The sequence below is a fragment of the Trifolium pratense genome, linkage group LG2, assembly GCF_020283565.1.
Source record: "Trifolium pratense cultivar HEN17-A07 linkage group LG2, ARS_RC_1.1, whole genome shotgun sequence".
Classification (NCBI taxonomy): Eukaryota; Viridiplantae; Streptophyta; class Magnoliopsida; order Fabales; family Fabaceae; genus Trifolium; species Trifolium pratense.
In genome coordinates, this window is record NC_060060.1 from 4,319,486 (window position 1) to 4,345,061 (window position 25,576).

Consider the following 25,576-nt stretch of genomic DNA (forward strand, 5'->3'; position numbering starts at 1 on the left):
ATAAATCCTATATATCATTATAAAATTATAAGTGATGTGTATGTATGGAACTCGTTCATGTACTAAAGATAGAATTCTCCATTGTAGATGCTCTTATTGTCTTGAATGTAATGGAATTGTAAACATGTTTAAGTATCTATTTTGTTGGTCATTTAAGTCCTTGAGTATATTCTAAGACGGTCAATTTAGTATTTTTTTTTTTTTTGAATTGGAAATATATATATATATATATAAATTCTCCATTGTAGATGCTCTTATTGTCTTGAATGTAATGGAATTGTAAACATGTTTAAGTATCTATTTTGTTGGTCATTTAAGTCCTTGAGTATATTCTAAGACGGTCAATTTAGTATTTTTTTTTTTTGAATGGGAAATATATATATATATATATATATATATATATATATATATATATATATATATATATATATATATAACTGGTAAAAAAAGAGTTTTAAGTCAATTTAGTATTTAAATGTGTTTTTTGTTCATGAATTTAGTTCATATAATTATTAACAAAAAAATTAGGGATGCATTCGCGATTTATACATATTTAAGGAGTAGAGAAATGTTAGTAACACTCTTTTTTGAACACTTTTCTGACATTCGCTCTCTAATTAAGAAATTCATATGATCTCACCACTTTATGTGATACTATTTCCAAAGCAGCAGACCCTCTAAAAAGTATAGCTACAACGCCTCATACATATGAAAATCAAAATGACTATTTGATCGAATCAAAATTAAACTAAAGGTCATGCTAACAAAAGTTCTAATTAAAGTAGTTGAGAAAAAAAAAATAGAAACTTTGTATAGAAAATTACAATATTAAAACTTTTTCAATACTGATCGAGATCATCTCTTGTCATTTTCATCATGTTTCTTGTGCTAGATTGATCTGAATCGTCCATCCATCTTTCATCCCGTATTATTGACCAGTACAATAAATTTAAATAAATGGCTGGGATTTATGTTAGACCCGTCAATGACTAGATAACATACTGTTCGGTTTAATACACCACTTTTCAACTTAAAATCTTCAACTTAATCTGTCTATATTTATTTTATATTTTTAACCAATATTTAAAGAGTACCGTTTAGTATTTTTCTTAGTATTTTTCAAGAAAGTTCCAAATTCGATATATAATAAATACTCATTCTGTTCCAATTTGATTGACACAGTTGACTGTTTCACGTATGCTTATGCATAATTTTGACGATTAATATTTTTAATTTTATAATAGTAAAAATTATAAAAATTTGATATTTTGAAAATACTCATCGAGACGAATCAAACATCTTATATGCTAATATTTATTTTTGTTTATTAGTAGAAAAATAAGGTAAAAACAACATGCGTGAATAGTGCACAACAGTCAACTGCAGTGGCGGCTTAGCTACATGTGCGAGATGTGCGACGGCATCGGGCCTCAAAATTTTGAGGGCCTCAACTCAAAATTTTGAGGTCATATAATATTACTTATATATTATTTATACCTATAAAATATCAGATGTATATTAATAGATTAATTTTTAGGCTCTAAAATAATAGTTATATATTGTTAATGTTCATAAAATATCATGAGTATCAATATATTAGTTATCTATACTCGTAAATATAGTTCTAGTCCATTTTAATCTTTACATAAAATTTAATCTTAGATTAGGAGGTTTATATACAAAGATAATTATTTTGTATTTCTTGTCCATTTGATTTAATGCAATTGGTTTAATATTGATAATTTATATGTTTGCAAGAATAAGAATGATTTTTTTATATATATTATATGCAATTTAAATCGACAAATATCTTTTTTTTTAAAATTTATATTTTTTTATTAAGGGTCCACTTTTATATTTTGCACAGAGCCTCCTAAAACTCGGAGACGCCCCTGGTCAACTGTATCAATCAAATTGCGACGGATGAAGTATTAAATATAAAAAAAATAACAGAACAGTACTCCCCCCACCTCTTATTTTTCTCTCTTTCTCTCTCTCTGCTGTCTGCCTCTCAACCTAAAAATCGCTGTCTGTACCTATCATCATATCAGTACCATCCCTCTTTCTGAAAAACTCTGTCACCATGAGAGTGAGAGCCAAACTCTTCTGATCCAAATAAAAAACCTCTTAAAACAATCAATAAATCAATCCTTCAATATATATATACTATATTATAGAGATATATATACATAAAAAGACCCTTTAAATCTATTTATCTATAGCTTTTTATAGCTATAGTTTTGCATGAATGATTCTAATATCACTACTACCAATATACCATATCCTCTTCATCCTTTTCTTCTTCAACTTCTACCATGGCTTTTCCACCTTCTCACACTTTCATCTTTCAAACTCATGAAGATCATCATCATGACCACCTTCATTCTTCTTCATCTTCTCTCAACTCTTTCCCTTCCTTTCCACCTCATCAACACTTTCAAGGTCAAACACTAAAACCATGGTTTTAAATTGCATTTGCAGTCGTGGTTATGTTGCAAACTTTTATATTGCCAAAAAAATGACCAACATAGTTAAAATTTTGATTGTGATGCCGTTATAAAAATCTCAAAATCGATTATTTTACTAGCAGTTGCAGACCGCAATTTTAAACCAGGATTACCGCACGATCTTTTTACTTTATAATGAAAAAAATTTCAAAACCAAAATTTTATTTTCTATAGACAAGTATTAGTAAGTTAGCGGTTATGTTAGTTTTCAGGTTTGCACCTTGGAGTTTGAATTTCTGTCTTAAAACTAAAATTATGAATTTTTTGTTTGTAATTTATAGGTAGTGGCAACCATGGTGGTGCATCTTACATGATGAAGAGATCCATGTCATTTTCAGGCATAGAAAACAATCACAACCACATGAACAATAAGTGCGATGAATTAATGCATGGAGATGAAGATCAATTATCAGATGAAGAAGGTTACTCCCAACTTGGTGAAAAGAAGAAGAGGCTGAGTTTGGAACAAGTGAAGGCACTTGAGAAGAGTTTTGAGATTGGAAACAAACTTGAACCTGATAGGAAAATGCAATTGGCTAAAGCTTTGGGATTACAACCTAGACAAGTAGCTATATGGTTTCAAAATAGAAGAGCAAGGTGGAAAACAAAGCAACTTGAGAAAGAATATGAAGTTCTTAAGAAGCAATTTGAATCTCTTAAGGCTGATAATGATTCTCTTAAGGCTCAAAATCATAAACTTCATGCAGAGGTAATTACTATTTAATACTAATAATAGTACTAATTAGGGTTTTAAATTGTAGACCACATCATATGTGTGATCACAGTTCTGATTCTGGTTGTGGTCAATGCGATTGTAATAAGTTTTTAATTTTTTTTTTATTTTCACCGCCAGTATTCGGTCCAAGGGACCGTCTAATATGTTTTGAAGGTCAGTTCTGACATCAAGTAGTTTCAGCTCCTCCAACAAGTTTTTAAATTTATCCAATACTCTACCTCTATAGTATCTTTAATTCTTCATTAACTATTGAATGATGACTGTTTTTGGAAAGAAAAAAAAAAAGAAGTTTGATTAGTTGGATCTTGGGGGTTAATTAATGGGGTTATTACAATTAAATGAATATTCTAGTGATGAGGGGTTTGGGTAGTATGTAATAAATTCTGGGTTCGATTCCCAGCTCACCGTAATTAAATGGATATGTCTTAATCTAGATTCAAAATATAATATTTGAAATGTTCAAATATTCAATTCTATTCAATTTTCATGAACTAATTATAGAGTAACTTTGTACCAAAAAGAAAATTTAGAGTGTGACTTGACTTCATTATCCAAATACTATTTGTTTTTCTTTTTATATAGATTTTAGTCCTGATTTTCTTATTTCCCACCTTGACATGGACTTTGATTTGATGTGTTTTTATGAATGGAGTACATCAATGAAAATCTAGTTTTCCTACTATTATTGAATGTTTTATTTGGTCTTTAATTTTAATGCTCTTCCCTGTCTCCCAATAATGAATGTGTATAATAAATAACATATTTTTTCATATTTGAAGGGAAAAAAATCCAACCTTTTATTTTTTTAATTTATTCTTTTAGTTATTTTGATTTTGAATTAGTTATAAGATGAACTTTTTTTCCTTTCTATTCTCTTTTAGGTTTTGTTGCTTTTTGCCTATTAACAAAGAAAACTCCATTTCATATAGTCAAGATTCCACATGGTATTTATGACTTTATAAAGTAATTAATTTTGTCATTAACTTTCTGCTACCTTGATTGTTAGTTGATCATTCATAGGAATAGTCAGTATGTCAGAATCCAGATCCTGCAAATTAATAGTGATATGTTTGTTTTTCTTTTTCTATTGAATACTGTTTTATATAACTATTCCATGTTGCTTTGCTATGATAAAAGACAAGGTAGCTTTTGATCTGATCATTACTTAGTTGTCCACATGGAAGCATATGAAGCTGTAATCAAAAGATATATATATGATTTTAAATTGCAATTGCAGTCGCAGGTGTAGTTATGACGTGTACTTGGATATTATGTTAAATTGCTCATAAATGCGGCTATAGTGGCCGCATTTGCAAAACTATGATAGAGACAGAAATTTTTTATATTGTAGTCGCAATTGTAGAGATTCCTAAAATCTTTATATCATGGTCGCATGGCAACCATGGTTTTAAAGTAAAGTCTGCAATTGTAGTCGCAATATAAAAGATTTTAAAATTTCTGCAAAAGTATCATAACCGCAATTTCAACTGCATTGACTATATTTTACTTCAATATAAAAGTTCACACAGCATAACTGAACCTGCGACTACAATTTGAAACCGTGACCAAAACTAGATTTGAGGCATTTTTGTTGACAATGTGATATAATATATACATTCATGAAAACCTTATTATATATGCTATTTTGCAGCTACAAACTCTAAAGAATAGGGATTGCTTTGAAAATGGAACAATTAGCCTCAAAAAGGAAAATGAATATTCTTGGAGCAATGGAAGTGATAACAGCTCAGATATGAATCTAGATCTTTCTAGAACACAAATAATGAGCAGTCCTTTATCTTCACAAAATGGAAAAACTCTTCTACAAACTTCCCTTAAGCCTACAAGCATGACACAACTCCTTCAATCTTCAACAAGATCTGATCTTCAAGATGAAAGTTTTTGCAATATGTTTCATAACATTGATGAGCAGCAGAGTTTATGGCCTTGGACTGATCATCAGCAGCAACACCATTTCCAATAAAACTCACGATCAGACGCGAAACCAATTTAAAAAGGTTAAATTGCACTACTGTGAACTTCGATGAATATTTGGGATCTGAGTTTTCTACGGTTGGGAATGAATTCTTCGCATTCACGTATTTGGACCGTTTGAATCATAAAAATAAAATCTATATTTTATAGATTGTCTGATTTTGATTGAACGGTCAAAAATATCTCAAATGTATGAATGTGGGACTCACTGACAGTGTGAATTTGGATTCTCAATATTTTAGAGCGAAAATGAAGAGAAAGTTCACTGGACTTAGCTTTCCTATCAGTTTTTTTTTATTTATTTCTTTTCAATTTATGTTTGTGTAGATTGGTGTATAAAGTTGAGACAAATCTACTTGAAGCATGAAAGAGGTGGTGAACTTTTGAGTAGTGCACCTTCTTTTCCATTACACTTTATTTTTTTATATTTCAAAATACATATTAATTTTTGCTTGGTTGAAATAAAATAATAGAAATCATATAGTTATTATTTATTTATTTATTATGCCCTCTAAGTGGATTTCCAGCTCTGTCACATAGTATGGGCCACATAAAAAAAATTGGATTCTATGTCTTCATTCTTTTAAGTATACTATTTTTAATATCATGTTGGTGCTTTGGAATCATATCTCATATCATGGAAAATTGCATGGAAAAAAGTAAGAAAGTTTATTTAACTTTTTAGCCATGTCATTTTTATAGGTTGAAAAAAAGAGCCAAATATAGCTAGCTGAGTGAGAGTTTAAAGAAGGTGGTGGGGTTGGAGGTAGTAAGATTTTAGCACACTACCCAAGAATAGGGAAGATTTTATAGGATCCATCTCCACTACAATTAAACTTCAATGCATTCATTTTATCATGATATCAGAGACACCAATTGGATTCCACACAATTGTTGCGTCAACACAATAATTGATATAAACTGTTTGATCTAAAATAAGTGGTTAAGATCGTTCATTGAGTAGTAATATATTGAAATTTGTGTTGTTTAATAGGAACCATTGAATTATATATGGACGACTGAGATTAAAAATAGCGTGTAATTGTGAGAATGTTTAACAGCAGCAGATATCCGTGTTTCATTAGTCGTTTGCTATATTCAATCTTAGTCGACGACTGTGTTTTGATCGCATAAATGCAAAGAATTCTTAACTACATAACATTCAAATTCTTAACTATATAACATAAAATGTTTGACCTTAAATTGACGGTTGAGATCAACTGCTAAAGATAGATGCATGATATCATTACTCTAGAAAATCCAAATGAGTAATAGTACTATTGATGCTGAAATTGAAGGAAACATTTGCCAAATTTAATCTGACAACAGAAACTACTTGACTGTGTATCTTGAAGAAGATCCATGTGATTCTACTGCCAAACAAAATGCCTCACTTTCTCTCTCTTAGCTATGCATTTTGCATTCTAAAGTCTGTGTGCTCAATAAAGTTGATGTACAATATGTTTGCTTAAAATAGAGATTAGAGTCATCCTAGTAGTGCTGCTACAAATTAAATAATTAATTAATGTTTATAATAACAAATACTTGCATACCAAGGGAGGGATTATAACTGTATAAATAGTAGTTGTACCAAACTATAGTTTAAAACTTTAATAAATTGTTTTAGTTTTTATTGTTTGAATTACTTGTTTTGGTTGATATTCATTTTCCTTAAACATGTTTTATTCTCTCCTTAGTTTGTGATTAATTAATTATAGTTAAGTTATGACAATCCTAAAGTTTTTGAATGTGAAGATGAGAGATACAAGAGTCTTGTAAATTTAAACATTGATTATCCACCATTTTATTTGAAGTTTCTAAGCCACATTCTTTTTCTATAAGTAAGAAATATAGTTTTTTTTGTTACCATGATATTGGTACGAAGTTTTCACCGCTGTTAGCAATGACTAATCTCCGTCGGGGAACTTGTGGAGCATACAAGGTGGGTTCTCCCCTCCTAACAAAATTTTCTTCATACGCATGAGCCAGAAATCGAACCCCTGACCACATGCTTAAGGGGACCAACTTGGATCAATTCAATGTTGGTAGTAAGAAATAGAGTTTTAATAACTCTCTTTGTGAGATTGAGCTTTTTGTTTCCATCATATATATAGTTTGTTGAGAGTTAAAGACAATGACATAGTAGTACCAAGTGAGCTTTTTTAGTCCTAGCTACTTTTCTATAGTGGACCTATTTAAATTACTAGACTATATATGTACGTTTTCTCTTTCACATTGAGAGTTTTCAACTTAAAAAAAATTGGTGTGATTTTTCTCCGTGGTGGCAACATTATTTGATCTTCATATTTTAAAATTTTAAATTTGATCAAACGACTCTAAACAAGTGCAGATTGCAACATATATACACATATTAACTTGCACTCAATCTATATCTGAATAAGTGAGGTTATATATAAATTTGAAATGGACATATCCCAACATTATAAATCTCCATTAAGATGTGTTATTAATCAACTTATAAGATTGGGGCCAATTGAACTAACATAAATTATGTAGCCATTCACCGACACAAGCAACCATATTGCAATATGTGTGGTTATGTAAAAAACCAAAATGAAAATTAAAATAAAAAAGACATTAATTCAAAGACATTAATTAGTAATTTGTCCTTCTTAATTAATTTAGGTCAGTATAGTTAGCAGTACTGGCATTTCAAAGGAAACAAGAAAACATGTTTGTGGCCGCATTCAGTTTCTTATCATGTCACATTTATTAATGCATTTCTTGTTAACTACATGCATGATCTATTCAAAAACAGTAGTTCTTATATTCAAGTTTTCTTTCTATTTTATTTTATCATGGAAGTTTTTTTTTTATTTTTTTTTTATAGCTATTATTAAGAATTTGGTAACAGTAAAAAAATGAATTTTAAACCAACTGTAATTAAGATTTTTCTTTGCATATATTAATCGTCTCAAACTATGTTCATGGATATTTTTATAAGTAAAAAATAAATTATAAGAAGTACAAGGTGTACTTAATTCTTACAATTCGATGAGTCTCTATTATATACTATGGAGACAAGTTGATGGATCATTACACCAATCAGAGAACATATAAGAAGAAATGTTTCCTATACAACCTACAAACCAAAACCACAAAATAAAAATTATCTGATCCACTATGACAGACACATTAGCAACAATTCCTCTAAATATTGTGTTGTTTCGAGCACACCATAAACTTCACGTGGTAGCTAACCAAATTAACTGGCAACCTTTAACATATTTCTTATTCTTCACCAATGCACCAAAATTATTGAAATGACTCCAAACCTCCTCAAAATGAATAAACGCCACTTTCATCCACTTAAAAATATTCTTCCACACTTGTAGTGAGAAAAAACAATTAAAAATAAATGATTAATGTATTCCTCATCTCTAAAATAAAATGCGCAACACCATTTACGATAATTAACAATAATACCTTTCCTTAACTAAACCATACGGGTTGATAATTTTTCTAATAATAACCTCCACCCAAAAACATTTAAATGGAACTTCATTCACCCATAATTGAACTATCTTCATGGCTTAGTTTTAGACTACCATGAAACTAATCTTGAAGTCGTAGGATATTTAATTCTTCAATTTTTTTATTAGGATTAGACTAATTTTTAAATGAATGTCTCTAAGAATCAAATTAACTTTTTTTTAAGAAGAATCATGTTTTTTTATTTAAAAAAAAGTCATGCTGTCAACTCACCATATTGTGTGTTAATATATAGTAAATTTATTACACTTATAAAATGTTGATTTTTTTACAAAAAAAAAATAATAATATTTTTTTACATATATGTGTGTTTATATATTGAATATTTAATAATCTGTTTATTTTTCACTATTATATTAGGTAGGAGATTATATTTCAGTCTGAAAAATTGTTTTAAGTATTTTCTTTTAATTACAATTTGAGATTCAATTCTTTTATATTAGTACAATTCAAAAATCATATAGTAGTGTGCAACACTATTTTAGCTATAAGCAATTTGACATGTTATCAAGGAGCCAGATGTATTGTGTTTATATATAAATAAAAATTAATTTTTTAGAAAAGTAGAATCTAGATCTAAATAATAATAATAATAATATATAAAAGGACTTTTTTAAAAAAATAATATATAAACTCGTTAATGTGTCAAGTGTTAACCACGACAGTATCAAAGAAGATATTCCAATTATAAATTTTAATGTTTTTTAATTTGTTGAAGATCAGGTGACACATGATTATGAAATTGGTCAACTCGATTATATATATTTAATTAAACTTCTCTTAATTGGACAGTTATTTGAGAATCATCTTTTATTTCCTCACCGACAATATAGGATTGACAAGCTTTTATACATTAAATGAGTATGTTTCACATTGGTAATATCAAACTTAAATGAAAAATGTTGGAATAAAGTTTATCCAAAGAGAGGAAATCTTACCGAAGTTGTGTACATTAATTTATTATATACAACACATACTGATCTTGTAAAAAAAAAAGAAATACTATATATGCTAGATTATTTAGATTTAGAAGTATACTATGTAGTAGTAACAATTTTTTTATGGCAAACAAATATATATTAAATAAGAAAGAAATACTAAATTACAAATAACGAGTACTAGAGATGGAAAAACATTCAAAGAAAACTAAAAACTAGCAAAATTTTAGAAAGAGTACTAAAATCTCGACAACTTCTCGAACCATCTACAGTACTTGAAAAAAAAAAGTAGAGACCAACATCGAGAGAGAAACTCCATGAAGTATAACTCATCTTGAACCTGTATTACCCAAATCCTTACCTCGCCCTATCGAATCCACCATAAACAAGGTTGCATCTCACATTCATAAAAGAGGAGGGATTCTTAGAAATTTTTATCTAGAAATTATTTTAAAGAGTAAAGTTTCACCCTATCCACATAATAGTAACTTGATGTATAAAAATAAGTGTAAATCAAAGCTAATATATTTATTTTTCTTTTTCCGTAAGAAAATCATGCTAATATGTTGGTTACATATCGTGTTTGTGAATAAATATCCCCATACACAAATCATTAATTTGATCTCAAAACTGAGTATCGAATTTTAAAAATATGATTTTTTTAAACTGAGTTTCAAAAAAATGTGATAAACCATTTTTTTTTGGTAGAATGTGATAAATCATTTTATTTGAGTAAACTATTAAATTAGTAATGTCTCTTTAATTTGTAGTCAAATAGGCTTGCGACTCTTTTAATATCTCATATTAGGCATTGTCTCTATTAAATGTTTCTTAATATGGTTCACTCTCTCTACTAACATCGATTTTCTAATACTTTTAAATGTATTGATGTGGAGCGTTACATGTTGCGTGAATAATGTCATTACACAATTTAAGTGTCAAGTAGTTAATAATAAGTTTAAAACAATAATAATTTGATAAAATAAAGTTATGGACTATTTTGATGGTAAGTTGGAAATGTCAAGGACTATATATCTATAGAAAGTAGATAAAGAAAATGATTTATTTGATAATAAATTAAACAAATGTTCACAGAAGGATCGACTAATTAAATTGAGAAACATTTGACAGAAACAACAAGGACTAATTTGAAATATTGATAGGAACCTAATAAATATAAAGTATTATTCACACAAAATAAAAAGGATATTATAAGTAGGTACTACTCTTGATACAAATACAGTGGCGGCATTGAAAAGATTATGGAAGAACAATGTTCCATCAAAAGTTAGCGTTTTCGGTTGGCGGTTGTTACTTGAAAAATTACCAACCCGGGAGGCTTTATTTTGCAAAGGTATTATCACGAATAATCATGAGAGAAGTTGCGTATTTTGCTTCAAAGAGGTAGAGGACATACAACACATCGTTTTCACTTGCTGCATTACTTCACAAATTTGGCAGAAAATATTTGTTTGGTTGGGCACTAATGTGATCCCTTTTGAGGACGTCACAAGTCATTTCACTTTGTTTGGTGAATTAGCAAAAGGCAATCATAGCAAGCGAATTCGTCATATAATTTGGCTGGCGACGACATGGAGTATTTGGCGTACGCGTAATAACATTATTTTTAAAGGAGACTGTGTCAACATATCATCTTTAGTGGAGCAAATTGTTTATTTTTCTTGGTTTTGGTTTATAGGCCGAACAGGGAACAATGTTAATTTAGTTTTTTCTGAATGACGTAATAATCCTTTAGATTGTTTTCAACGCATCTAAAGTGATCTATTCTGAATTGTAAGGGTTGAGTACCCCTTGTACTCCTTATAATTCATTTTTTTGCTTATCAAAAAAAAAAGTAATAAATAATTATTTTATTTTAAATATATACACAGTTACACGGATACATATATACTCCCTCCGGTCCTTTTTATAAGGAACAATTTGGAAAAAAAATTTGGTCCTTTTTATAAGAAACAATCATTAAATTTATTGTTACAATTCCATTTATACCCTTATTAAATTGTACTCCCTCCTGTTCTTATTATAAGGAACACTTTGAAAAAATCACACAGACCAATGAAACACATTTAACATAGTTATTTTCATTTAATACTCTTATAAATTTTAATTTATTCCATGTATACCCTTATTTAATTACTCTTTATTCAACTAACTTACTTATTTTTAAATTCTCTCTCATAATAAATAAGGGCATAAGTGAAATTGAACATTTAAAACATTTGAAAATTGGTCAAAGTTTCTTATAAAAAGGACCAAATTTTTTGTCCTAAGTGTTCCTTATAAAAAGGACCGGAGGGAGTATCAAATTAACTCATTCCAAAGTTATGCATTAATTAGAGTGACATATTCCCTATATTACAATAGATAAAATAGACAAGGATAAATTAATATACCAAGGTTAGTTTTGGAATAGAACGTAAAATTTTAGAATTTTTAATAAGAAAGAGAAGGTTCCTTGGTCTGTGTGTTTTTTTCAAATTGTTTCTTATAAAAAGGAGTTAGGATCCTCTCCATTTCTTTGGTAATGAAAGAAATGGAAAGAATAGAAAATGGAGAGGATCCCAACTCTATAAAAAGGACCTTCGGGAGTATGTAACAAAAAAAAAACACAAACATACATATAGTTTTCTTTTTTTGGAAACACATACATAGAGTTTTTGTTTCCACTTTAATTATTCTGTTAATTACTACTAAATCAGTACGGGAAGATGCAATTGGAAAGGGAGGAGACATTTGTCATAAGTTGCGGACAAAAATTAATTGCTGCTAAACAACAACAGAAATTTCATAACAATAGCAGAATAATTCAAAAAAAAAAAAAAAAATACAAGAAAAACTACATTAATTTCGTGAGATTTTCTTTTGTTGCTCTATCTACTTTACTTTTCCGCTACTTAAGTAACGGACATTATAACATTTAGAAATTTTAAAATAATGTTGTTCACTACTTAAGTATATAAAAACAAATCTGATAGGATATTTTTTAGTTGTATTCACAACCTAAGTAACAAATAGATAAACCCACTTCGAGTCGGTCTAGTGGTGTTGGCTTGGGTATTTGGAGTATGCTCATCTCAAGGTCTCAGGTTCGATTCCTCCTAGTGCCAATTTCGGTGGGTTAAGTCCACACAGAGCAAAAAAACTCTGGCTTTAAATTGAGGCCCTGCAAGTGGGCGGTGGAATTGATCCACTTGAATTAGTCGGTCGTAGTGCCGGATACCAAGTTTTTTTAAAAAAAAAGTAACAAATAGATATATTTTTGTAAATTTCTAAGACGCGCGAGAAAATGTATAGGTGCTAAAAGAAAACCTCTGTATTTCCATTCATATTGTGAATATCAGGCCCATACATACAGCCCAATAGTTATGCCCACACTTTTTTATTTTGAAGCAAGTTATATAACTTGAAAACCTGGATTTATTGGCAGAAATTATCCCTCACTAAGTGCCATTTTCCGCCAGTAAGTGTTAATTTAGTGGCAGAACAGGTCTGCCACTAAAACGCTCGCCAGTAAATTTTGTGGCAGAAATATCTGCCAGTAAATCCGTTAGAATGTGTGTGTCAGGAAGGCTGCAGATTGCTGGATGTAGTGGCGGAAATATCCGCCAGTATGTGGGTGTCAGTAAACTAGATTTAGTGGCGGACGTTTCTGCCACAAAGTCAGTCAATGGATTTTTAATATTTTGTGGCGAAATAATCCGCCAGTTAAACGGCCACAGTTTATAAAAGAAAAAACAAATAAAATTAATGTTGTGGCTGAATATTCCGCCACTAAATGAGTCGTTTTAAAAAATATATTAATTACGTTTTATTTCATTATAATAATTATATTTCTATATCGTGCGTGTTGCTGATAAGGATTCGAGCTGGCATATGCTGAGTGGCGAGCTGGCATATTTTGGGAGTTTTGTTGTTGTGGTTGGTGTTGTGATAATCTCCTTTGGACAATTAATTCAATGTCATCCCTTGCTTCAGCTCGGAGCCGCGACCTCATTGTGTCCATATGAGATTGGAGCTGAGATGCAACCTCGGCTTGAACCCGAGCATCATTGTCAGCTTTGAGTCGACGTTCCATCTCTTCAAAATCAACAGCTGCATTAGATCGAGCGAAAGAACTACTCGAGCTAAAAGTGGAGCTAGGATCAAGTCTATATCCCATCGGGGTCCTTATGACCAATGAAGATGCATTGCCTTGCCCCCTAAGATGATTTCTTTGCATCCCGCCAGCAACCTCGACAAATTGATCCAGCATTATTGTATCTCTAACCTCCTCAGGAGCCCGCTCACTAGGTGGAAGAGCATTTTGTTGAGCATTAAAAGCTTCCTCGAATTCATCCATCTCCCTCTACAAAAAGAAAAGGTGGGGAAACATAAAATAGCAGCAGGCCAAAACAGAAGCAGAAAAAAAAAAAAGATATACAAGCCTGCAATTATAGCAGCAGGCCAAAACAGAAGCAAAAAAAAAAAAAAGAAAAATATACAAGCCTGCAATTATAGCAGCAAGCCTTCATTTTCAATCTTTACGGATTAAAAATTTACAGAGCAGTCCTCTATAGAACATCAAAATATCATAACGTGGGCAGTCATTTATTCTTTATTGGAGGTTAACTAATACTAATATTCAAATTACAGCAGTCAGCACTGCAAACCTTGCTAATAACATGAATTTTCACTTAATATAGAAAGATGCTAGAGCTCACAAATAGTTATACTCCTTTCCAGAATTAGTTGGCCTGCTCTTAAGTATCTCAGCCACCAAATTACACTCTAAATTAATGTATTTTGCTTTTATTTGTGTAAATGGTATGTGTTTTGGTAATTTTCCTGGTGAATAGCGTTCAGACATAGAGTTGATCTGATTATCATATATATATATATATAGAGAGAGAGAGGCTGTAATGGTGAATAGATGTTGGACATTATGTGACATCGTGACTTACTTTGTCTAATTGCCAACTAGCATTGTTTTCAGCCAAACATCTAATTGGAACATGGTGAACAGGGTAGTATAGATGAGATCTTAAACACAAGCTGGCAGCCAAGAAACACACAAAGAAAAAAACGCATGAGGTCCCGACTAGATTGAAGAGGAGTGACTTTGCTGTGAGGGTTTGAAGTGAGATTTTGAAGCGATAAAGAAAGATATATAGTAAGAGTCTGAACTTACTTGACGTCGTCGACGAAGGTGCGAGCGATCTCCTTGCGTGACAGCAGCTTCTTGCCCTGCGTGCGAAAATAAAGGAAAAGGAAAACAGTGTTGAGTTAAAATCCAGGAAAAAAAACCACAAGTCAATCTAGTCAAACATTTTCACATTTGAACAAAAGAAAACAAAGATGAAAAAAACCACCAAGCCTTGTATTAGTTAGGCCTTTACTTAGCATAGCTAGAAACAATGGACCACATTGCAGAAAATTAACCAAATAGTTGCCAAAGAAGCATTGTTTAACACCATCTCCAATTCACTAAGATCATCAATATTTAGTAATAGATTAATTCTAATCATCATATCATAGAGACTAAAACATGCTAAATCAAAAATTAGTGATTCTGCAACAATTAAATTATCACAACTTATCATTATCATTTAAGAATTCTCAGTCACTAAACCACAAAAATTGTTAAAACCTAGTTCATGACACACTAGTCCAAGCACAAATTTTGTGCAAAATCTCCAGGCTCTCATGTACCTGGTCTGAATTTTTATACATCATGCATGCATCAAGCCTTAGTACAAGTTAACTTTATTAACTATCGGGCCAGATTCAAGTAAAATAATATCAAGATCAAATCAATATACAAATCATGAACTTATACGGTTATACCTCAATATACAAATCAACAAAAGTTTGGTGATGTTGCTTCAAAATGCTCAATACCTTTTTGTTTAATCAACAAAAGAAAACCATTCTTCTGTCAACGTTAAGAGGACATTTGTAACATAAATTTAACATTCATTTTCATATATTTATCTATTTTATTTTTACAGCATTCATTCATTGGGGAATTAGAAAGAAAAACAAACATTCAAACAGATCAGAAACAAATAAAAATAAAAACGAGACACACACACAGAGAGAGAGAGAGAGAGAGCAACCGACTAGATAGAGAGGGGGAGAGGTCCGGCGGTGGTTCTGGCTACGGTGGAGGTGTTGGTGTTGATTTGATGGAATGAGTTCTGTTTGTTTTGGATGAAAAATGGGTTATGTTTGTTAAAGAGATGGTGATGAAGGTGGAGGTAGTTTTTTTATGGTGGTTAAAGAGACGGTGGCGGAAGTAATCGCAGCAGCAGCAGACGGTGGCGGAGGTAATCGCAGCAGCAGCAGCAGCAGCAGACGGTGGCGGAGGTAATCGCAGCAGCAGCAGCAGCAAGTTGCTTCCTTTTCTTTCTCTACTTTGTCTCGTAACCTTTTGCCTCCCCTTTACTTTTTGATGATTTGATTTGGATAGATTAGGGTTTGGTTTATGTTTAAATTAAAAATAAAACAATAAAAACTAAAAAAAAGGGTGGGTGGGGAACGGTGCAGCAATTTTTTATTATTATTATTATTATTATTATTATTATTATTATTATATATTTTTTGTTTCTTATATAAGTAATAATAATAATGACCCTTACTAAAATCTATACTAATAGTAATAATAATGGTAATCAATAACATTAAAAGTGTTCGTAAAAAAAAATAACATTAAAAGTGAAATAAAAAGACATTGTAAAAGATAAATAGTACATTCAAAAAATATTAAAAATTACATTGAAAATGGGACTAAGCAAATAAAATTGACTTTTAGTTGACTAAAAAATACATTAAAAATTAACATTAATTAATTGTCATCCCAATCTGATAGATCTTCATCGTCCTCTTGACCATCTTCCAAAGGTATTTCATCGTCTTCATCAACATCACCTTCGGAAGGTACCTCTTCTGCTTCGTCTCCACCGACACAAAGGCGAGTTAATGGTTCAACTGTAATTACATCAGCTACATTGGCCATCTCATCAATCTGATATGGATGATCGACGTCTTCATCTATTCCATCCTTTTCAATTTCACCTCTTGGCTTTGTCATTATTGCGGTACACCATCCTCGTTTGTCAACTCTTGTTGATGGATAAGGGACAAAATAAACTTGTTTGACATTGTGGGCCATAGCAAATGGATCAAACGGTTGGTATCTCTTGCTCATTTTGATGTCTACAGTGTTCGTCTTTGAATTATACTTTGTACCCTTACTTGATGGATCAAAAAAACTATTATATTAAAACAAAAAAAATGATTTTTTTTATAACCTACGTACTATATTAGAAAAATAACTATTATAATTAAGTTTTTTTGTTTTAAAACCAATATGAATAATGACAAACTTTTCAACTTAAAATTAATCAATAACGAACAATTATTACACTTACATAATTTATTTTAAAGATTAATTAAAACAGAAAGTAATATAGAATTTTCTTTATTTTACTTACTTGGTATGCCGAGTAGAGTCTGACTTCGCGCTTTACCAAATAACCCGGAACCACTTAACGAAACGTCTGCCATCCAAATTGACTCATATGCCAACGAACACTCCTAAATTAAAATAATAAAAAAAATTAGGACAATTGATTATTAAATTAAAATTACAATAATAGATAAAATATAATTATGAAGACTAATAGACTAAACTTTTTAAAAATAGTACACTAAACACTTACCGAGAATATATGAATTGAGTTGTGGAATTCAAATGGTAATAATAGAGAAATGAGAAAACGAAATTTGAGGTGAAAAAATTTGATATGACGAAAAAAATTCAAAAGGTTCAAAGCTGTTGGAGTGAATTGAGAGACAAATTAAAGAAAAATGGAGGTGTATAGGTGTATGAAGAGAAGAGAATGAGTATTATTTTTTGACTGTAAAGAAGAATGAGTATTGATTTTATAGAGGGGAGGAAAAACTAGCCGTTTAATGCTCTTCAGTTACTGGTGGAAATTCGAATTTACTGGCGGAAATATTCTGTTAGTGAAGATTTGACTGTTTCCATTTACTGGCGGAATATTCCGCCACAAAGTGGCTGTGTCAGATTCCGCTCCCCGATGTAACATAGTGGCGGAAATATCTGCCACAAAGTAATAGCCGTTTGATTTCGACTTAGTGGCGGAAAATTCTGCCACAATGTCTGTCCTAAGATTTCGCCCTTAAATTTAGTGGTGGAATATTATGCCACTAAGTTTTATTTTCATTTTTTTAAAATTTTGTTAAATGTTCTGGCGGAATTTATGTTTTAGTGGTGGAATGTTCTGCCACTAACTTATTGAGGGAAATATTCCGCCACTAACTGATTTTAAATTTTGTTTGTAAATCAAGGTTTTCTTAGGAGTTTAGTAGAATATTGGTGAAAATTATAATTAATACTGGTCTTTTTTAAGTGTCGTTATAGTATAAAGATCTTTAACAAAAATAATAAATTGGTGATTGACGTTGAATTTGGTAAAGAGAATTACGATTCGCATATGAAAACCATAAAAAAAAATTGTGAATTGTTAGAGTTTAAACTCTTAAAATAACAATTAAATAGGAACAAACAAAATCTTCTAAAATGTCACTAAAAAAATGAACGGAAGGAGTACTTCTATGTTTTATTAAAGAAGAAAAAAAATATAGTTATATATGCTAAATTGCTTATTCTAAACATTATTTTTTTTGCTTAACTATACATTTACTCTCTTATGTTTATTTTATGTTTTAATTTGATTAAATTTAAAAAGTATCAATTTGGTCCTTACGTTTCCTCCATTTGCATTAGTTAGTCATTTCTGTTAGTTTTGTCACTAGCACCGTTTGAAGTATACACGTGTCAGTGTGTCCAAGTATCCATGTGTCTGTTCATATATGTAAATTGGCTGTCACATGTGAAAAAACTGACGGAAACGACTAACTAATGCAAACGGTAAAAACGTAAGGGACCAAAAATTGAACTTTTCAAACGTAAGCGACAAAATGTGTAGTTAAACTTTTTTTATCTCTTTTATCAAATAATTAACAAATAACATTTTATGAACAAAATAAATAACAAATAATAGAATATTAACAAATATTTTAAAGGTTGAATGTAATTTTTACTTTAAATAATTTAAATATTATATTTTAGAGATTTTATAAAAAAAAAATAATAATGTGTTACGTGTTTGTTTTTCATAATAAAAATTACCTTTTTTATTTTGATTTACAATGGAGTCAAAGATAATCAAATCTAGAACCTCATGCATATTATCAAAATTCCTCATTACTAAATAAAAATTATTGATTTTTTATTATTTAAGATTCTAATTATTATTTTTCAAAAGTTCAAACATATATATGCAATACTCTTATATTGGCTTATTTAAAAAACACTTTTTTTCTATATTTTTTTTATTGTAACAAACAGCCTAAAATCTAAAATGAGATGGAGGTAGTATATTACATATTTTCCCTCTAACTCTTTTTTTGGGTGATAGACGAAATGACAAAGTTATTGAAAACTCACACATGTACCCAAAGTAGAGTGATCGGGGTTCAAACCCTGGTCCTGACGTCCAACACTAACAATTTCAACATTTCTGCTAGTTGAACTAGGATTTGTGGACATTTTTCCTCTAACTCTTTCACAACATTTAGTTATACTTACCGCTTTTTAATTATTGATATACAATATCTCTCCGGTATTTTTTATAAATAAACAATAATTTTTTTTTGTTTTATTGAATAATTAATGTATTTAGTCTATAATGTAAATCAAATACATTAATTATTGAATGAACCTGAAAAATAAAAAATTTCTTATAAAAAAAATAATCTGAGGGAGTATATAACATACACTTTTATCTTTCTTTTTATTATTTATTAGGAATCAAAGTCGGTATTTTAAAAGTTTTCGCTTTTTGTTTCTCTCATCAAACGTACATTTTATTTTATTTTGTTTGTTTCCGACTTATTAGCCTAACTAGATAAGTGTCGAGCTGTTTTGTTCATCACATTTTTTATAAAGCCTAAAATCTAAAATTAGATGAAGGTAGTATATTACATATTTTCCCTCTAACTCTTTTTTTGGTTGATAGACGAAATGACAAAGCTATTGAAAACTCACATATGTACACAAAGTGGATTGACCGGGGTTCGAACCCCGGTCCTGACGTCTGACACTAGAAATTACGACATTTCTGTCAGTGGAGCTACAATTTGTGGACATTTTCCCTCTAACTCTTTCATACCATTTAGTCATACTTACCGCTTTTTAATTATGGATATATAATATCTCTCCGGTCTTTTTTTATTAAGAAACAATCAATTTTTTTGTTTTACTAAATAATTAATGTATTAAGTCTATAATGTAAACCAAATACATTAATTATTGAATGAACCTGAAAAATCAAAAGTTTTTTATAAAAAAAATCAGAGGGAGTATATAACATAGACTTTTATCTTTCTTTTTATTATTTATTAGGAATCAAACTCTGTATTTTAAAAGTTTTCGCTTTCTGTTTTTCTCACCAAACGTACGTTTCATTTTCTCTTCTTTTTTTGTTTGTTTCTAACTTATTGGCCTGATTAGATGAGTGTCACACTTTTTTGTTCAACACATTTTTTATAAAGCTCTTCTTCACTGAACTCACACCCACAAAAAATAAAAACGCCGTTTTGCAAATTAAATCAGTTTTGTAATCGCTCTCTCCATCTCTCCAAAAATTTTCTCTTCTATCATCTGGGTTTATACTGTATGAATATAGTTATACCGATTTGTTTATAATAACATGGTTTTTTTTTCATGATAAATTTTTATTTTTTTTATTTTTTTAAATTCTTGTATGAAAATGATTTTTGCTGAATTTTTATCTGGTTTTTAAATTCTTATGTCAATCTAATTTATTTCTCTCTTGCTCTTCTTGTTTTTAAATTTTGTGTCAAATCTTTATAGGGTTGGAAAGTACTTGAGGACATGGCAGATTCAAGATTTTGGATGAAGTTCAAGCTTTTATTTAGTTGTATATCCATAAGCTCATCTCGAGGAAATGTCACAAAAAATGGTATAGTATTTGTTTCTGCCACTAACTTGTTCCATCTACTATTAATCTTAAGTTTATGTAATTTTCTAATTTTATAAAAATTACCTTTCATAAAATGGAAATCAAATTGAACTGCTTAATTCATTTCACTAAATTGGGTTCTCTATGCTTGCTCTACCAAAATCTCAAGTGTTAGATTAATTGGGCAAAACAATAGGGGCACAATTTTAAATTAATGTTACAATTGTCGTTATAATCTTTGATATTGATATGAAGAAATGTGACCGATGCTAGGGTATTGTCAATTGCGATGGCTTCAAAATTAGGGATTCAAGTATTCTACTTTCCCATTACTTTTTTCCTCTTTACACTTTTATTTTATATAATAAAATATTCTAAAAGTTGAAAAAAAAATGTAAATAAAGAGATAAATAGTTTTTAAATAAAAAAAACTTTTTTTTAATGCATTTAACTTTTTTAGCATTTTTTATTTGACTGCTCTAAGTCACTTTAATTGTACTGTAAGTTGTAACTGATATTTGAAGTTTAAAAAAAAAAAAAAAAGATATTATGGCACAAACTTTTTACTCTTTTTTATCTTTGACTAAATAAAATTCTTTACTTTTTAAATAGTTTTAAAAAATATATGATTTTTTTTTCATTTAATAATTAATATTTACTTCACCTCTCTCGGATCCCTATTTGTTTATCTTATCATGATTTTCAATTCAACACACACTCATTATTAATAAAAAAAAATAGAATTGAAATATTTGAGTTGTTTTAGTATAAAATATAAATTTAAAAATTACACTTCATGAATATGTGTCGATAATTAGTGTTATACATTTTTTTTTTCTTTTTGACTAAATTAGGGTTACACATGTTTTTTTGTGTAGTTGATGTGTTTTTATTTATTTATATTCGATTTGGGTATTCTTTTTATAATTATTTTTTTAATCGGTAGTACTCCTATTAATTATATGTCTTAATATAAATATTTTTTTGTTAAAAAAATATAATATTAATATTTTAAAAAAATTATTAAGATATTTCTTATTAATTTTATTTTTTTGTTTAAATTTATAGATGACAAAATTACTGTTGGTACCCCAAAATCTACCACCTCAAGGGTATCAAGATCAACAACGCCTCCCAGCGATATAAGCTATACTTCGTATTTATACAATTTCACTTATCACGATCTCAAGGAAGCAACAAAAAACTTCTTACCAGAACTGTTCCTTGGTGAAGGAGGCTTTGGTTCTGTGTATAAAGGTTGGATAGTTCCTAACGAGAGATCTAGAGTGGAGATCCCAATAGCTGTTAAAACTCTTAACATAAATGGTTTTCAAGGCCACAAAGAATGGGAGGTATGTATTGAACCGTATTATTTTTTTTTTTTGGCTTAAATATGTAAATGATCACATTGTTATGAGTTTTATTTCCTATAAATTTCTTTTTTTATATTTTAGTACTTAGAAATATACATTGTTTTGTTTTAATTAGTCCTTACAAAATTTATTCATATTGAAATTAAAATCTATAATATGTAAAATCTTTGATTTTAGTCTTTCAAAATGATGACTAAAATGAATATTACATGAAACAATTTCAATATGAACAACTTTTATAGAGACTAAAATAAAACATTAAGGATCAAGAGAAGTGATATATTATGTACCGTACTAAAGTAAAAAATAATAATTTTACAGAGATTAAAACAAAAAAAATGATTTAGTCAAAAAAAATAATATAGACTGGACACTTATTTGCACTATTTCATTTAAGATTTATAATTATTGAAAGTTTTATCTCATTAGTGTTTCATACGTGGTAGGCCGAAATAAACCATTTGGGTGCTCTACGGCATCCCAATTTGGTCAAACTCGTTGGATATTGCATTGAAAACGAGCATAGAGTGCTTGTCTATGAGTTCATGCCAAGAGGAAGCTTGGAAAATTATCTGTTTAAGAGTAAGTGTTTCAAAAATTATTAATTTTGTTTCATAAAATATGTTTTCTTACCTATTAACACATCTATTATCTTTCAATTAGTGTACAATTTGAATATGATATTTTGTACTAGAAAAAATAGAAACAAATGGAAATTTAGAGTAAGGTACCAATCTAGTTAGGTATCCTGATGATATCAATTAGTGGATAGGGTTTAATGCAACTTGAGCAATGAAGTATGAATATCCCACACTTGCAATCTTTGTTTAATTATAATTTTTATTGTCTTCAATAAATGGACATAATGAGAATAATTCTACCTAAATTCACCATGATAATGTATTAGAACTATGTTGAAGACCCTTTTATCATAAATATTGGACATGATCCGTTCAAAAAAAAAATATTGGACATGATCAATTGATACTATGGTGTTAAATTTAATATTATGAAAAATGTAATAATGTTGTCGTATGCATGTTGAGTCGTTATTGTAATTCTGACGTACCTATCATGATATCAAATAAAGATGTGATAATGTTTTATATTTGCAGGACGAACTACGCCTCTCACATGGGGTGTAAGAATGAAAATTATGCTTGGTGCTGCAAAAGGGCTTGCATTTCTGCATGAGGAAGCTAAAAAGCCACTCATATATAGAGATTTCAAAACTTCCAATATCCTATTAGATTCGGTAATAAAAAGGAATTAATGTTGTAATTTTTTATCAAAACATATATCTGATATTTCCTTCTAACTTAATTTTTTTTTTTTTTTTTTTTCTGTTTTAGGAATTCAATGCCAAACTTTCCGATTTTGGGCTAGCTAAAGATGCTCCGGTGGGAGATAAAACTCATGTGTCAACTGAAGTGATTGGAACTCAAGGCTATGTAGATCCTGAGTATGCAATGACAGGTTAGTACTTACATTGAAGATTCACCTTTTGTACACTCAAATGATACCTGATTATTCACGTTCAAAAATATAATTAATTCAGTTGCATAAATATTTAATTCAATTTACGGCCAAATTAAGTTGTAGTTGATTGATCAACTATATGAATTAACCACAACTTTTAACGTGAATTGGAATTATCATCTATACTCAACTGAATTAATCAGTGTCATGGGTGTATGAAAAAGCTTATATATGCATGAAACATATTTGTTGAGATGATAATTATAAATCATACTCTCTTCAATTTCACTTAATGTTAGAATTGGATTTTAGTTGCATACTTGCATGTAGACGGTAGTTAAGTGAAAAAACTACATCCCTTAAAAAACTTGATCATTTATTAATTTTAAATTATTCATTTATTCATTTTAAGGAATGTAGTTTTTTTTTAAAAAAAAAGAAACATAACTATAATCCCATGTTAAAATCTTGACTTATATTGTACAGTTTCTAATATCTTAGCAACATGATATATCATGGATTAAATAGTAAATGTATGATGAAAGCTTTTGGGCGAGTTTATTAAACATCTTAAATAATTAAGTGCATATTAAATATACATGTATCATATATTAAATAAGAAATTGTGGTTAAATTATTTCCATATAACATAAGGTGTTTTCATAAAGTATTTAAATTACTACTATAAACTATTTATTTCCATACGTGGTGCATATAGTGCTAGGTTTTTTTCTCTGTTGATTAAGAATTTATACAAAATAGAATTATCTAACATATATAATATTGTTACATGTTATTATATTATAGGACACCTTACATCCAAGAATGATGTCTATAGTTTTGGTGTAGTACTCCTTGAGATGTTAACAGGAAGAAAAGCAATTGACGGTAGAAGGCCAGAAAATGAACAAGTTTTGGTTGAATGGGTAAAACCATTCTTAAAAAACTATGGAGGAGAATACTTTCAAATAATGGATCCTAAACTTCAAGGGCAATATTCAAAAAGAGCTGCTTACAGGGCCATAAAGATAGCGGTAAATTGTATTTACGTTGAACAAAAATTAAGACCGCTTATGAGTGAAGTCGTGAAGGACCTCAAGAATATCCTCGATTACAGTGACATGCCTGGTTCACCATTACCGCCACCACCATTATCGTCTAAGGGATCGGATGCTGGCCCTTCCTCTAGTCATGCTGGTCGCGGTGCTAACAAATATGATCTCAATGCTGCTTCATCATCTTCGGCTATGTCTACTCCAAATCGTTTTCAGGGTTCGCCATTAAGGTTTACCCCTCCTTTTCTTTCACCAATTTCTCATTATGGTGGAAATCCTTGAGATGTGGTATGTGATGCATCTCCATATTATCTTAGAATATTGGGACTTGAATTGTTTATCGTGCTTTTTTTTTGTCAAACTTAAAGGTTGGCTTTTGTAGGCTTTAGTCATAGTTTGTGTAAATTATGGATCATGGGACAAATTGTTAGGTTAATGGAGCTTTAATTGCTTCATGTTGGTCTATTTGATTTTAAGACTCAATGCTATGAATTGTTTCGGTTTTTAATTGGTTTCAGTTGTCTTTTAATTCTTGTTATTGAGTGCATCAAATAGTTATCATGAAAATCTAAGCTTTTTTTTTTTTTTAGAAAGTATGGATCTTTTTTTTTTATCTATTTATGAAAATATATCATATTGTTTTTGTTATTTTTCAAAAATCTGTATAAAAATGGAAAACAAATTCTGCAGCATTTTGGTTTAGATGTATCCAAAACCAAACTTGAAGGCTCCTTGCATATCCAACTCGTGTTTGGCTTTAATCATGATGATTAGAATATTCATGATGAAGATATGTGTATCATAAGGCTTGAGGTAGAAACATTAATTCACAAATACCGTTTTGGTTAGAATTAAATGAGACTCTCTCAATTGGTTACTCTTGCTTTTAAAAAGCATAGTCTTATTTC

General features: G+C 29.6%; 3 protein-coding genes across 3 annotated transcripts; 2 read left to right on the top strand and 1 right to left on the bottom strand.

Annotated features, from left to right (window-relative positions):
- Positions 1-1,985: 1,985 nt before the first annotated feature.
- Positions 1,986-5,648, top strand: LOC123910036 (homeobox-leucine zipper protein HAT7-like). The gene is made up of 3 exons (XM_045961061.1): positions 1,986-2,442; positions 2,789-3,216; positions 4,895-5,648. Exons 1-3 carry the CDS (start codon positions 2,316-2,318, stop codon positions 5,225-5,227), a joined length of 888 nt encoding a protein of 295 aa, XP_045817017.1. The 5' UTR covers positions 1,986-2,315; the 3' UTR covers positions 5,228-5,648.
- Positions 5,649-13,454: 7,806 nt separating this feature from the next.
- On the bottom strand, positions 13,455-15,903 carry LOC123911031. The gene is made up of 4 exons (XM_045962345.1): positions 15,810-15,903; positions 14,878-14,933; positions 14,651-14,741; positions 13,455-14,055 (listed from the first exon to the last, which is right to left on the bottom strand). Exon 4 carries the CDS (start codon positions 14,047-14,049, stop codon positions 13,519-13,521), a length of 531 nt encoding a protein of 176 aa, XP_045818301.1. The 5' UTR covers positions 14,050-14,055; positions 14,651-14,741; positions 14,878-14,933; positions 15,810-15,903; the 3' UTR covers positions 13,455-13,518.
- A 54-nt stretch (positions 15,904-15,957) lies between these two features.
- LOC123910257 (serine/threonine-protein kinase PBL35) lies at positions 15,958-24,950 on the top strand. The gene is made up of 7 exons (XM_045961346.1): positions 15,958-16,015; positions 16,590-16,659; positions 21,900-22,113; positions 22,581-22,716; positions 23,250-23,389; positions 23,487-23,610; positions 24,421-24,950. The coding sequence occupies exons 1-7, from the start codon at positions 15,958-15,960 to the stop codon at positions 24,948-24,950; spliced, it is 1,272 nt and encodes a 423-aa protein (XP_045817302.1).
- Positions 24,951-25,576: the final 626 nt, after the last annotated feature.